Source organism: Salminus brasiliensis, chromosome 20, assembly GCF_030463535.1.
Source record: "Salminus brasiliensis chromosome 20, fSalBra1.hap2, whole genome shotgun sequence".
Lineage (NCBI taxonomy): Eukaryota > Metazoa > Chordata > Actinopteri > Characiformes > Bryconidae > Salminus > Salminus brasiliensis.
Window position 1 is genome coordinate 11,126,615 of NC_132897.1, and position 15,882 is coordinate 11,142,496.

The 15,882-nt window shown below is 41.3% G+C and overlaps 1 protein-coding gene across 1 annotated transcript in view; it reads right to left on the reverse strand.

Annotated features, from left to right (window-relative positions):
* Positions 1-15,882, reverse strand: part of LOC140542277 (uncharacterized) — a 97,819-nt gene that overhangs the window by 26,299 nt on the left and 55,638 nt on the right. Inside the window, exons 9-11 of the mRNA XM_072665194.1 lie at positions 9,508-9,666; positions 7,560-7,707; positions 4,449-4,583 (exon numbers count right to left, since the gene is read on the reverse strand). Coding sequence (XP_072521295.1) covers positions 4,449-4,583; positions 7,560-7,707; positions 9,508-9,666 — 442 coding nt within the window. The remainder of the gene's footprint in view (positions 1-4,448; positions 4,584-7,559; positions 7,708-9,507; positions 9,667-15,882) is intronic.

A 15,882-nucleotide genomic window follows, 5' to 3' on the forward strand; every position in this document is an offset into this window, starting at 1 on the left:
ATCCTCAAGCCTCAAAAAGAAAAGACAACTGAACAAACCCAGGGGACAATTTGGGTTTTCCAGCTCATTAAAAGCTCTTCAAAAAAGGATTATCAGCATTGGCTTGGCATCCAGACAGATAACAGACACTTGTAACAACAAGGTGAAAGGCACTAGAACTGGCATTATAAAATAAAAAAGCCTTAAAAATAAAAAAGCGACAAATATAAAGGCCGACATGTCTATCTGAATCATTTCCTTGATCACTGGCTTTTTTCCACTCCCCTCCTCTCCGAGGGGAAACTCAACCCTTCAGCTCCAGAGCAGATTCCCTGTGCCATCACAACTATTTGCCAGACAAAAGAGAAGATGGCTGGATAAGACCATTTCCATAAAATAAATGTCTCTGAGAGGCGTTGTCACACGGCTGATTGAACACAATGATGCATTGCCGCCACATCAAAAGAGACCTGTGACGGGTCCAAACACCTCCAGCTATTCTAACGGTGGAACTTTAAGCTGCATTGGGCTATGAAACGCAGGCATTCCACCAGCTCCTTGTATAAATATTTGCCATCGGCGTCTCCAGTGAGAGCGGTTTCACAGGGAACTAGTGCTTGGCACCCAGAGTGAGAGAGTGAGAGAGAGAGAGAGAGAGAGAGAGATGCATTGGAACGAGTACAGGAAAGCCTCAGAGCGGGTGGCGGCTGCCCTGCTGAAGACCACACAAGCGGAGGGCCCGGAGAAAGCGGGCCACCTAAGAACCAGCCTGCACGGTGAAGAAACAGAGAAGCAGACGTGTTTGAGTTGGAAAGGTGCAGGCAGAGGCGATGAACATAAGGGAGATTACTCCAGCATTTAGGATAGAGGAAGGTGAAGCAGGTTTTGGGAGGTTGCAACAGATATCACATTTCTGATGGCTGTTTAGCGGATATCGCAGGCCAGTGATGAAGGCCAAAAAAAGCGTGTTGTTTTTGGAAAGGAAGCGCAGAGCCTGTGTGAAAGCTGAAAAGGATCCCCTGTCAGATAAAAGAATGATCAGATAAGACACTGAGAGAAATAGGCAAATGAGCTAATTACATGCATCAGATAGGGCCTTAAAATGCATCGGCACATCATTGATGAAGTTTCAAGCTTACCAATGCAGGAATGCTTGAATAAATGATTATATTTCTTATTTAGTGTAGTAATACTTTATGTAAAAAATATACACTATATTCTATTATGGATTCACAACTCATTTTTGTGTATTCAGTGAATTATATAGCTCTACAATCACTTATTTCACAATACACTAAATAACAATATTCCATACTAGTGATGAAAAGATCAGGGATATATCGGTATCGGCCAATTTTCGGCCCAAATATGTTATCAGTAATCAGCCAATAATTTAGATTTTAGATCTATATTAGATCATATTTGTAGAACCTTGGTAAACACCGCTATCAGCGCTTTGAACGCCACAGTCTCAAAGCTTTTGGCAACATTTGATGATATAACCAAGTTTGAGTGGAAATGTTAATGTTAATTCCATATTAAACTGTAGTAATAATATATTTAATATATTTTTTACTATATATTTTGGTATCCATTTATATAACAAATTATAAGGACATCTGGCTACCATTTTAACACCAAATAGCATTTTAGGGATGCATTATATGTTGTGGGAGGATTAATCAGTGGAAAAGGTACATATTGAAAGTTGGGGTATTAATAAACAAAATGTCTTAAATCTGTACTAAATATTAATTATTTTGTGCTTCTGTAGTAAATTGTATCAAATGAACTATCAAAATGTCAGATTCCACGATTCACTGGCTTGTGTGAAGAATCGTAACTGTCTGGTGAGGTCAGACACTTACACCATTATTGGACAGCATCAGTGTACGCTCTGGTTTCAGCAGAGGAAAATAAAGGTGCAGGTTGGCATGTGGGGGGTGTGTGTGCGTGCATTTCAGAGTGGGTAATGTAAAGGGTGGGAGATTTGTGACAGGTGCAGCCCCAATCAGTGCCACACTGCCCTGGGTGTCACATTTATTATCCCAGAGTGTGCAGTAATGGGACCTGTGTGTGTGTGTGGTGGTTATTAAGAGGCTGATGTCAACACTCAGTCGGCAGAGTGCAGTCTAATCAGCCAGCGCTGCTACAGCCTCCTACACACACGCCTGGGCCGTGGGCCATACCTGTCATACACACACACTTTTGCATAACCACACACTAGAGGTGATTGCCCCCACACACACACACACACACACACACACACACACACACACACAAACCACATGCTTACACAGAGCATGGCTATGCACATTTACGTACAGCACACGTTATGGTACATATCGCCGCACACTTCCAAACAGCCACGGACACTAACACTGGGCCGCTTGTTTATGTTCACACCACGTCACACCCCTCTCACACACTGGTGTTAGTTTTGTGTTGAGTCACTCCATTACGTCAGTCCTCCTGCACCACTTTGGCCCTCTTAAATGTTCTGATAGGCTCGGCACAGCACCGCTGCATTCTTGCATAGCAGTGTAAGACTGCTATCTGGGTAGTGTAGGTCAGCGCTTTCACGCAAAGGAAAACACTGATGTAAAGCCCAGCTGAAATCTATCTGAGGTAATACACCATCTCATTTTAAAATATTCATAGGAAAGTGAAGCTGTGGGCAACAAAAGCAAATACATGCCCGACAGCTGTCCTTCAGAACTAAGAGCCTTCTTTAACAGAAAGAACAACCAAGGTGGTGATTTCACACAACCCCCCCCCATGTTATAAGACTAGGCTTATTTATTTTCATTTTCATTTCAGACACCAATTAGTTTGAGCTAAACTTAGCATGGCATGTTGCTAATTTGCTAACAGTTAACAGCTTTCTAAACCAGCGGTTCCTAAAACAAGAGCCACCTGTATCCACTTATCATTCAGTATACTGTTTTTTCATGCAACTAGAAATTATAATAAAATTATCAAATAATGACACACTCAGACATTTCAGTAGTCACACATGGACAAAAGTATTGGGACACCTGCTACATTGCCTACATTGTTACTGCAGTAAGGACTTGATTGCATTCAGCATCACAAGCGTGAGGTTAGGATGTTGAATTATCACCACCCCGCTTCATACCAAAAGTATTGGATGGAGCACAGTCATTCCAGCAGTTCCACTGATCCACAGCTCAATGCTGGGGGGCTTTATACCCCTCTAGCCCATGCCGGACATAAGGCACGGTGCCAATAGATTCATGTTCATTAGCTCCAGAGTCTCCTATTCTATGGGCACTACTTCTTTACAGATGCTAGACAAGCTGTGTGTAACCATTTGCACATCTGTGTCAACAATGGGTGTAACTTAAGGTAGGTCCACAAACATCTGGACATATAGTATATGAACAATTATTGAAGACACTATAGAACAATCATTTCACATAAATATCCCAAAATGTCTCTCTACAACACAATTCTGTGCTTATTCTCTAAAGTGGATACAGATGACCTTAGGCAGCCGGGGAAAAGAATCTGCAGCACTAATTTCAAAGAATGAGAGAGAACTTATTTGGGATCAAATTCTATATCTAAAAATATCTGTCTATAATAGGATTGGAGTTGTCCAACTAAGACCAAAACAACTAAACTAAACATTGCCCCTAATTTCTCTCCTCTTTGTCCTAAATGCAAGATCTAAGTGGAGGATTACACTCACTGTTTCTGGACTTGTCACAAGATACAACAGTACTGGGCCTCAGTTACTCGGATCATTGGGAACATTTTGGGAAGTGATGCGGGCCAAGCCGCTGTCTCACTTATCCTGGGTGCTCCTAATAAAAGATTTTCAGATATAAATGATCGAAGATTGTATAACATTCTGGCTTCTGCAGCAAAGGGAAAATTTCTTGTGGCCTGATTACGTAACAAGGCTACTTCTGTTAAGAACAGGCATCAACGTATAAATGAACGTATCCCTGTGGAGCTTGTGACATGTTCGCTGCTTTGACAAACTGCCTCATTCCATGACCATGAAACTTACATCCAGTTTATTAACAACCCTAAATACTTGCAAGGTTAGGGTTCTATGAGTATATCCAGTGCACTATTTTTCAGTGCAGTTATTAGGGGTGTAACATTACACAAAGGTCACAGTTAGGCTCACGCCATAGTTTTGACATCACTGCAAAAAAAGCAGCACAAACCCCCAAACGTAAAAAGACTAGGTTTCTTTTCAAAGATTTATATTTATGTTTCAGACACCAATCAACTTGAGCTAAACTAAGAAAATGAAAATGCCCTAAATGACTTGGTTCCAGGTCTGGAACATTTGACTGCGACATTCTTAGAACTGGGATTTGATGGAGCGTGTGCTTCTAGAAAGCCGTGTACTGGAAGAGAGGCAGAGAGCTAGAGAGAGGCAGACAGAGGCAGTGCGTAAAAGAGAAGCCCTGAGACAGGCATTGATCTACCTTGACTCTTTGAAGGGCCGAAGGCCTCCACTGCCTCACGTATCTGGGCAGAGCTGCTCTTAAAAGCTGACAGGAAGCGGCGGAGAGCAGCCTCCGATGCCGAGCCCCTCAGATCCTCATAACATGAAAGGACATCTGCGAAAAGAAAGAGAGAGAGAGAGGGAAGCTGCAGCATCAAAAAGGCCCTGTGGAGATGTTGGAGGCGCGTCTTTTTTAATCCGCGCAGAGGAGCGGCTCGGGACGGCTGAGACGTTCGCTCGCTCGCCAATTCATCTCAAAACACAGAGGAGCCGGAGCATTTGCAATTCAATGCGAAGAGCAGACGATCAGAATGAAAATTACACACGGGTGGTACTGAAGTCTGAAAACGGACACCAGAGACTCACGTTTAGAACTAGATCTCTTTACACTAGCAGGGTTCAAACTGATTCCCTCAGGATAAAGATTGATTACAAACCATTTCATTCCACTGATCCACCACAGAGATGCATTTTGCATGTTTACAATTACAGACTTTAGCCCATCTCCTGCTGAACACTTCATCAATCCCCCTCTACTTCATCCATCAATGAAACGGGTTGTCTATAGGATCACTGCTGTCCAGGTATTATGGACCATTATCAGCACAACACTGACATGATGGTACTGGTACTTTTACCACTGTCTTCACTACATGGTATTTGGACACTTGCTCATTCATTGTTCCTTCCACAATCAAAGGGTATTAAAATAGCAACTGTCTCTACTGTCCAGGAAAGGCTTTGTACTGGATTTTGGAGCATTGCTGTGAGGATTTGATTACTTTCAGGGACAAGACTATTAGTGAGGTCAGGATGTTGAATGATCACCATCCCCAACTCAACAAAAGTATTAGATGGAGCACCATCATTTCAGAGAACACACTTTCTCTGGGGAGGCTTTACACTCATCTAGCCCAAGCATGGCATTAGGCATGGAGCCAATGGGCTCAAGGTGATCTGCTCCAAAGAATCTTATTCTTTTGACTTCTCTACAGGGACACTGTGTGTGTGCATTTGAACATCTGTGTCAGCAATGGGTGCATCTTAAAGTAGCTGAATGCATTCATTAGAAAGGGTGTCCCACAGACAGCCCCAACTGAAGGTGTATAGTTTTTCCCATTAACTCATCTTCTAACACTTCACCAGCGCTCTTTTCACACTTATTCTCTTGGTAAGATCCTCTTATTACTTGACCTATCATTGCAAGGCTGATGACACTCATATAATACTTCACTTCCTACCTTCTGACACTCAGGCCTGTCGATGAAGACAAAGCTAAATCCCTGAAAGTTGCTCTACAACTCTGGAACTAGAGGTCCTCACCATGATCTTGTTGTCTCCTTTGAGAATTTCCTGGTCATACTTTCTGAAACCTTGAAGTAAGTTTTGGTGAACAGCATGTTCTCAGCTAATATCGCAAGCTTGACATGATCTTGCAGATTTGTCCTCCACAGCATCTAGCGAATTCTACACTTTCCTTTTACTCGCTTCAGTTGCTCATCATTGCAGGGCTTGACAATTGGCTGGTCTTCCTATGCTTGCCATCAGGATCTGGCAACATATTCAGAATGCAATGAAATGGCTTGCTTGCCAAAAATGTTAATAAGCATAAGACACAGCTCTAATTATATATTACAGACTGGTTTAATGAAAAGATGTTCAACTGACCTTTTTCAGTGCCAGCTGCTTCATCCTCCTACAAAATAAACTCTTAAAATTACAACCTCTAGAATGTACAGCTGCAACCGAAATTAATCAACCCCCATGGCAAATTAGGTTTGTTAGCAAAATTTAAAAAAAAAAACAAAAACAAAAAACAATTTAAACTACTCAACACAACTAATAGAACAAGTGGTTTCCAATTCAAAACAAAATGCCACTTTTTACAACATTTTACTGCAGGCTTTAGAATTATTAACCTCTCATGACAAGTGTTGTTAATACGAATGATGCATAGCCAGACACCAGCTTCTGGCAGTGTTCCTAAGGAATCTTAGCCCATTCCTCATGTGCAGTGGCCTCCAGTTCACTAATATTCTTGGGTTTGTGTGCTGCAAGCGGCTTCTTCAAATCCCACCACAGAATGTTTTTCATGGACAGGGCAGAGAGTGTCTGATAAATTGTGCAGTACTGACATGAATGAATGAGCTATAGTCAGCAACTGTATGTCCACAAGATGCATCTGGATGAGACCTAATATACTGGCAATGAAGCATACATTAACACAGCATAAACAGACCTGTAGTGACTTCATACATCCTGTCCAGAAGCCCAGGAGGAAGTCCAGCATTCAGCTTTTAATGAGGAGTTATGATTGCCAGTCAAATGGAGTGGAGAACACACAGTACATGCTCTACTGGGAAATCAAACAAGTCTTCAGGTTCAAGGTTCAGTTTAGAAACGCTGGACACACATACACACACCCCAACAGCACACTTTCCGCCTTTACCTGAATGGCCGCACCAAGTGGTTGCTCTCACAGCCCTTTTGTACTTCACCACACACACACACAGCTTTTCCTCAGAACCTTTCAAACATCCTGTCCTGAATACAGGTTATTACTGATACCAAGAAAACGAACAGGTGCTCTATAGTGGCATCAAAATGACATTTCTCTGTGAATTTAAATTGAAAAGCAGAGTCATGGTATTAATGATAAGTTTTGTCCAGTTGTTAAGTCTCTGACCTTAATTAAATCTTTAGGCCTATAATAAGGCCTTTAGGGGTCACAAATCGTCATTAGGAACTATAATAGAGTAACCACAGCGTAAGACCCTGTCTTTATTAAGGCTCTTTATTCCATGTACTAACAATCAGCTAACTAGGGTGTCTCATAAGCAGCTAGGAAAGAAGTGAGGGCTATAATATAAAAAAAATGATAAAGGCTCAAGACTGGTTGAAACTATAGCCTCAGTGAAGGTTTGAGAAGGTTTAAAAGGCTTTCATGACACTTGTCTAGAAATTAAACTATTATCTAGTTCATGTGTGGTGTTTCATAAATCAGAGCTTAAAGAGAATGAAGCATTCATGGGGGAGAGCTAATACAGACTAATTACAGAGCTAATATTTTCACTTGCTATCGGTTTACTACCTTGCAGTGGAGCGCAAAGGCTGTGAGAGATGTTCTCCTGGAAGGTTTGGTAAGCCTGGCGGATTCCCTGCACCAGCTCCTCGATGGTTCGCACCTGTAGGCTATACAAGCTCCTGTGAAACTCCAGCTCAGTCTCTAGAGCTTCCACCTACATCACAGCAGAAGATAAAAATACTTATCAACAACAAGTGAAAAGGTTGGACTGAGGATTGACAAAAGCAGCTTTCACTGGATGAACAGATGCTACTTTGAAGTTCAAGAGATCTTGAGGCCCATTCAAAAAGACCACATTTCCAAGAGAAAGATAGGAGAAACCTACTCACGGTATCAGATCTTGTCTACAGATCATGTCTGATACATCTCAAAAGCACACTCACTATCTAAAGAAAAAAGGCCACTCAGCCAGCTTCTCTTGAGTATGAATTCCCTCAACCTACCGAGATATGGTGGGTCTTTAAAAATGCATTATGGGCCCATAACCTGGAGTCAGGAGGTGCTTGGGCCACGACGGCCCTGACTGTAGCAAGGCGTCACAACAAGTGTTGCATAAATCATTGTGTTTTTCCTGGCAGGGCGCAGTGTATCATGAATGATTCATGGCTCGGCTCCTCTCTGCCACCTCCTAACGCGCGATCAGGGCTCTTTTCCTGAAATAACAGTTTCGATGACCCCCGAGGCCAGAGTGGGAGGGTTATACAGGAACGCCCCGGCCGGGTTATTTTAGTATGAAATATTGATTGGCATTGACGGACTGTTCGCATGCAGAACAAGATGGATTACCGCAAAGAGGAAGCATGAGCTTGGATGCGGCGGTGGGAATAGGAAAAAAGAGATGAGCAGAGAGAAAAAGGGTGAGACAGAGGGGGGGGGAGAGAGTGTCTGACATACACAGAGAGAAAGAGCGAAAGATCTATAGATAGATAGACAGATATAGATAGACAGAGAGAGAGAGAAAGAGAGAGAGAGATACTATATGGACAAAAGTATTAGGACACCTGCTCATTCATTGTTTATTCCAACATTAAGAGCATTAAAAAAGACTGGGTTTGACCCTGTTCAGCGACAAGAGCGTTAGTGAGCTCAGGATGTTGGATGATCACTACCCCACCTCATCCCCAGCTCCCCAACTCATCACAAACGTACTGGAAAGAGCCCCATCACTCCAGGGAACGTCGTTCCACTGCTTCACAGCTTCACAGCTCAATGCTTTATACCCCTCTAGCCCACACCTTAGGCATGGTGCCAATAGGTTCATGTTTATCTGCTCCAGAGAGTCCTATTCTATTGGCAGTACTTCTCTACAGGGACTAGACCAGCCGTGTGTGTGCATTTGCACATCAGGGTCAGCAATGGGTACAGCTTTAATTTAATTTAGCTGAATGCATTCATTAGATGGGGTGTACACAAACCTTTGGACATGTGTTTACAGACAGACAGAGACACACACAGGCAGATAGAAAGATAGGTAGACTTTGGAGATGATAAAAGATCAGCAGAGAGACAGATAGATGAATACATACAGTAAATACATACAAACATACATAGACAGACAGACAGACAGACAGAAAGAATGCAATAAATAGACAAACTGTTGGGCGCTTAGTTCAATATACATAAATCTAAGTAATCAGGTATATTCATTATACAAGTGATGCCAGATATTCCTTAACACGACAACACATTAAATTTTTTGTGTATTTTAACAAAACACCAATATGACAAAACAGAAGACATTTGTAATTTTAGTACTGAGACAAAGACACTGTCTGTGTCCACATCCTGCTCTGTTTGACAGTCTCAGAGGCTGGGATCCAGGAATTATTGTTGGAAGAGAGAGCAAGCGAGAGAGAGTGAGCGAGAGAGATAGACTCAAAGAGGAAACATGACACAGAACCATGACCATGTCCAGTCCCCCTCTCTCTCTCTTTCTCTCTCGTGGCAGACCCACCTGCTGCTGGGCCATTAGCAGTGAGTAATTGGCAGCTCGACTGAGGGCCTGGGCGGAGCGTCTGGCCCGCTGGAGGGGCGCTCCCCGGGGAAAGGCAGGCAGCGTTGCCAGGATGTTCTCCACCTCCAGCTCAGGGATCACCCGCTGTTCTGAGCCAGCCTGCAACACACACACACACACAGAGCAAAGGAGGAGGAAGGCATTTATTTTTTTTGCTAAAGATGATCCCAGAGTGGGGAATTGGGAATTTACAAGAAATACAATTAGACAACCCGGACAACAGAAAAACAGAAACCTCACTGTAATTTTACATGTCTAGACAAAGGCCAAACAGAATTATGGAAATTGAGAACAGACATACGAAACTCTACATAATGATGTGAGGTGGAATTCATATGTGAAATTAATGTTGGAAATAGAGTGGATGTGCACATGCATGATTATCTACTGAATAGATCTCCATTTATGTTTTTCACTTTCTGACATAATGACAATCTGACAGCTGTTCTTTACATTGTGGCCAAATGTCAAGAAGAATGGACCAGTAGAAATCATCCAAAATAATATGGAATAATTCTATTTTATATGACTTCCACTGAGTCAAGTTAAGAAGGTTTATGTATTTAAGGTTCATTTATGTATTTACATCCATTTGATTTCGCTCGTTGAAAAGTATATACTCGTATATTGGAGAGACATATTTTACTGCTTTGGGCCTGATTTCAATATGTTTAACCATTTTATGATCCTTTAATAAATAAAACGTATACAAATATGATAGAATTTCCAGATGAGCCAAGAGTTCATAACTAGCATTCCCCCACCTACTGCTGGACAATATAAAATCATATCAGTAGATTTACCTCGATTAGGAATAAGGGACAATTACATAACCTGCTAGAGTCTCTCAGTTGGCTCGTGTTCGAGTTCTCTTTCATGTTGCATACTGGACAGAGTGGAGTCACAACATGGCAGTATGTATTAAACGGGACAATACATAAACACACAGTGGAGAAGATACTAACAGATTATTTTAACTTAAAAATGTCAAAATAAAAAATTTAAATAACTGACATGGGCAATTAATTTAAATTCTTTTCAATCAATCGACCAGCTCAAACCCAACCCCCACCTCCCAATCGTTATCTCAGTATTGGCTTTTGCTGTACTGAAAATGCAACAGACCCTGTCCTTTAATACAACAGTCCTTTTGGCATTGGTTTAACACTCTTAAATAATGTCAGTAAACCAGCTTCCAAGACAGAGAAAGATTTTCACTTTCACTAGAGTTCTACAGTGACGTGATTCCAGCAGGCAGCAGCAAGCGCATGTGTGCTGGCCATGTGGCTGTGGTCACATGCTTGCCTCTGAGCCGGCCCGGGGACCACCCTGCCTGCGCGTCCCCCCCCCACAGCGGACCACCTCTGAAAGCACATGTAGGGTCAGGGCTAGGTGTAAAAAGACGACAGGGCTGTGGTGTGTGGGAGAACAAATTAGAGGCCAGCCTCACACCCAGCACCCTAATCCTGCTTTTCATCTGCTGGGTTTGGTGCGACAACTGGCACATGACGTCTTTTAAAAGCCTAAATACTAGGCAAACGTACGCAAAACCCTAGTTCCATTAGGTCACTCAATGTGGTCGAACAAATCAGAGAACTACTATTGCGTCAGAAGTCTTGCTTTGGGTTTGAGTGCAAAACCCTTCAGTAAAGTAGAAAGAACAACACCGGAGTATAAAGCTGTACTGTAAAGTTTACTACTGTGCAGGAAACTCAGTTATACCTGCCTATATTGTAGTCCAAGAGGCATAACTGGTGGCCCTGCCTCTCCACCCATTCCTCAATGCAGTGCTAGCTAGCAAAGACTATGTTGAGTTGTTCAAGCTGAGCAATGATGTGTAAATGCTTTGTATTGTACTTCTCTGAAAAAGCAGGTAATAACCTTCCCTCACCCCAAGCTAGGAGCATTGTAGGACAGGACAAACCTAGCTAGGGGATGGGATTTGTCTGGCTAATTTATGACTACATTAAATTAGTACAAAAAATAAATAAAAATATGCCTATCCATACTCCATCCACAAATACGGGTCATTTTATGAAACGGGTGTCATTTTTATATTGCAATTTTCAAAATTGTCATTAACAACAAAAACAAAGAAAAACAAAAACACAAGAACAACATGATTTGTTCATCCTCAAAAAGACCAAAACATTTTCCACCTCAGGCATAAATAATTCTTTCATTTTTATTCAGACATGGGAGCCAAAATAAAATGTGACTGGGTGGTACGTGATTGGGTGATATGTGACAGGATGGTCAATTGACAGACCCTGTCTAGCATGAAAATAAACTAATGAACAATGTACAAAAACACATTAAAACTTTAGCTCAAATAATGTCACTTTTTTGCAGCAACAGTACATTATTTATAGACAAAAGTTCTCCAAGACAGGGGTGTGACTGGTTGGTAAGTAAAAATGAAGGCTGAACACATTGATTTTATTTTAAATAAATATATCTTAGGTAAACATGGATATATTTATAGAATACCAAAAATAACAGTAAAGGTTTGATTAAAAAAAACATTTATTTGGTGTTATTGTAGATACAAATGTCATGTTTCTTACTAGAAAATGGCCATGTAGTATATGTATATAAGTGTTCTACTCCCTAAGAAATCCTGATTATAACAATCATCATCACTATCACTGTATTTCTAATGCATCATGTTAATAAGACCACTTGAATTATTAGCATTCAGCTTTTTAAACACACTTTGACACATTTTTGGGCACTCAATGCATCTCATCATTCAGCAAACGCAAAAGCCACCCGATACGACTCTTTCATAGTTATTGTTACTTTGAATAAGCTTAGCAAAAAACATTTTACGTTGTTTGTGTGTGGCGAGCCACATTTTTGTAACAGATTACCTGTAACAATTTTGTTGTCTAACTGAGACCAAATTAGCATGATTGCACATTTTCTCACTGTCATTTCCAATCTTCCTCGTCCAGTAACTCTAAATACACATTGTCGCGGACCAATCAGAATTATTTGTCATTTTACATGAACATGACTTTTGGGCATTAGACCATTAGTTCTGCATTAGACCGTTCTGTTTAGCTCGTAAATCTAGCATAAGAACAGGTTTGTGGGAGGAGCATGGGTAGGTTGACTGAATAAACTAATAAATACAATTAGACTTGGACTTAAAGCATAATTTTGACAGAAAAACTTTTATTTATTTTAAAAACATGAAAATTTTGCAGAACAGATCTATGAAGCTCAGCATAATGATGAAATGGAATTCATATGTGAACCAATCCAAGATTTTATAAAGCACTGAATCATAATTAAACTACAGTGAGATTAGAGACCTACAACAGAGTGCCAATCTCAGAGCTGGGATTCTCTTTCAGATCAAGTACAGGAACATAAAGAGAACAGAACAAAACAAGAGCGCAGTTCACTTTCTTTCCGGTTCACAAAACTAAAACACCACTGTATCTCCAGGCATGTCAAGTAAATCTGCTTACTCCTTGGAAAAACGAGACAGTGGGCTGGTTCAGGTCTTCATCTGACACATTTACTATGATGAATTATTCAATGACAAAGAGGTGTGCTGTGAGTGAGCTCATCATGCCTCGCTGATGCACACCACTGTAGCCATTCAGTGGAGACAGGCTCGCAAGTGCACGGCACAAATGAATCCATCAAAACAGGAAGCCAACAGGAGCTTTTGGTGCTTATTATGGCACTTAACGGTTGGATGGGATTCATAAACTCACTGTCTTCCGTTGATTTACTGTACAATACACACTAGGGCTGTCACAATCCCGCGAATAAACAACAATTTCTGTGGAATAGTTTGATGAATTATCAATGGCTATTTTGCGGTTACATAACGTATATATTAAATTCTACTACTGTCTCCCTTACAGTAGAAGCAGAACCTATTTACATGCGTTATGGTCACATTGTGTTTATATCCTTTTTCAAATTAAACATCATAACTTGTTTTCTCAATCAAGTGTTTGGGAATGTACTTCATGTTATTGTTTGTCCATTTTTAATTGCTAGGCATATTTTTTATGTTCTGACTACTTTTCAAAATAATACAATCAACGGTAAAGCCTTAATACAAACGGGTGGGTCACAAATACTTGTGTGATTGTATGTGACAATCACACAAGTATAAGTACGATGCAAAGTTACAATGCAAAGTGGCTAAAGCAAATGAAGGCTAAAATTGGAGAAGGAAGAAGAGAAAGAACTCAGAAGAGCCAACCAGAGCAAGTGGCCAACGAGGCGAGAGGACATCTGAGCTAACCCTATTACTCTAGACCCTATTATCTCTTCAGCAAGCTAACCACATCATGCCTACTAGATACTGAGAGGATATCAACAGTATCCAGTAAGGTTAGGGAATAACAGTGTTCATGTAACAATGCTAAAAACAAAGCTATTGCTATGCTAGACTACATGGCTACTGTGAGCAGTCACAGTAACAGGGTTGTAAATAGGTTTGAAAAACCGCATTAGAGTTTTTCTCACCCCAAAAAGTAACATTTTCTATTTCTATCTCAAACAGCTTAAAATACTCAATAAATGCTTTTCCTTTAAATATAGTGCCACGAGCAGAAAGAACTGCTTTGTATGAACTACACAAACCAATCCCAAATCATTCCCCCACGACATCAACTTACAATTACAACTTAAAACATGCAATGGTGGATTGATCGCACCTATTTAAAGGCAGAGCCAAAGATAAAGTAGAGCTGCTGTATTTCACAGTGAAAGGTCTGTGCTCTCACTGTAAATCAGCCTCAATGAGGGCAAGGCGAGTGGGGATCCGTCACCAATGTGTTTCAGCAGCTTGATCATTGTTCAGGAATAATCTTGCAGAGGTGAGGGTTAAAAGCCTGCTCCTTCACTGTTTACAGTGAGCAGTGTACTACAAGGCCCCGAGCTATTTAGCAGCCACGAATAAACACCATCCATTGTCATGACAAGGCTTAACGTAGACCCAACCTGGCTGGCTGTACGTGGGCCGGGGCTGCTTTGAACCTTCACTTCTTTATTATGGTTTCCAATGGAAATCTCTCTTTTGCGCCGGCCAAGGAAGAGCATTGCTCAGCAAAAGTGGACAAAGGAAATTGTTATTTGGATTAGGCTGAGTCATTTTTTTTTTCAGTTGCTGTGTTTAGGTAGGGCTTGGCAGGGCTTCAGTAACTCTTCGAAAAAGCATCCTGGGAGAGCAAACCACATTCCCGCTTCCGAGATAAGTCACAACTTCACACTTCAAAAGTGTATCAGGATGGACATGTATAAAAAATATTTTCTGAACATCATTAATAATAGATTTAAGTGTATTATGTTCTCCCTGGATTTCATAGTTTAGAACTTTAAATAAACATAACAGCGAGAGATAAACTGCAGACAACTCCGCCGCAGAACCCTAGACTGAGAGAAAGTATTGTAGACATGGCAAGGCTTCTGTATCGCGCCGGAGTCACTGTAGAATTCTCCCAAATGTGTTCTCTCAGTCATTAAAATTATAACGTCTGATAAACTACATGGACAAAAGTATTGGGACACATCTCTATGGCATCGAATTTATTTAGTCCCATTGCCACAGATGTGTAAAATCAAGAACCTAGCCATGCTGTCTGCCTTAACGAACAGTTATGAAAGAATGGGTGGTTCTAAAGAGCTCACTGATTCCAGCGTGGGACTGTAATAGGATGCCACCGTTGCTACAAGTCAGTTTGTGACATTTCTTCCCTTCTCGACAATCCACCAACTGTGAGTGGTATTATTGAGAACTGGAAGTGTTTAGGAACCACGGAAACTTAGCTACCAAGTGTCAGACCACGCAAAGTTACAGTGCAGGTTATCCGAGTGCTGAGCAGCGTTCCAAACCTGCTGTTAGAGCTGAAAAGGAGACCAACTCCATATTCATGCTTATGGTTTTAGAATGGGATGTCTTAAAGCTTCTGTAGGTGTAATGTGTATGTGTCCCAATACTTTTGTCCATATAGTTAAGCATGCAGTGTCTCAGACAAAACAGAAACGGCAACCCTGTTCAACTTTTCATCTCATGCTCCATACCTGGAGGTGTGAGCTCGCAACTGCTTCTCAATAGACCCGTCCTCAAATTTCTCTGCTTACACCTTCATTATCTTAATGTCATCATCTTTTTCCGATGTAAATGGCCACTCGGCCCATGCCTTACTAGCCGTTGCTTACTTTTTTCCCCTGGAGGTATCCCTGCTGGCGCATGGATTGTATCCCGGCTTGTTTACACCTGCTCAGTGGGTCTGTTTAGCCGCGCGCCAATTAGGGCCTAATTAAATGCTGGGCGCACCAGTC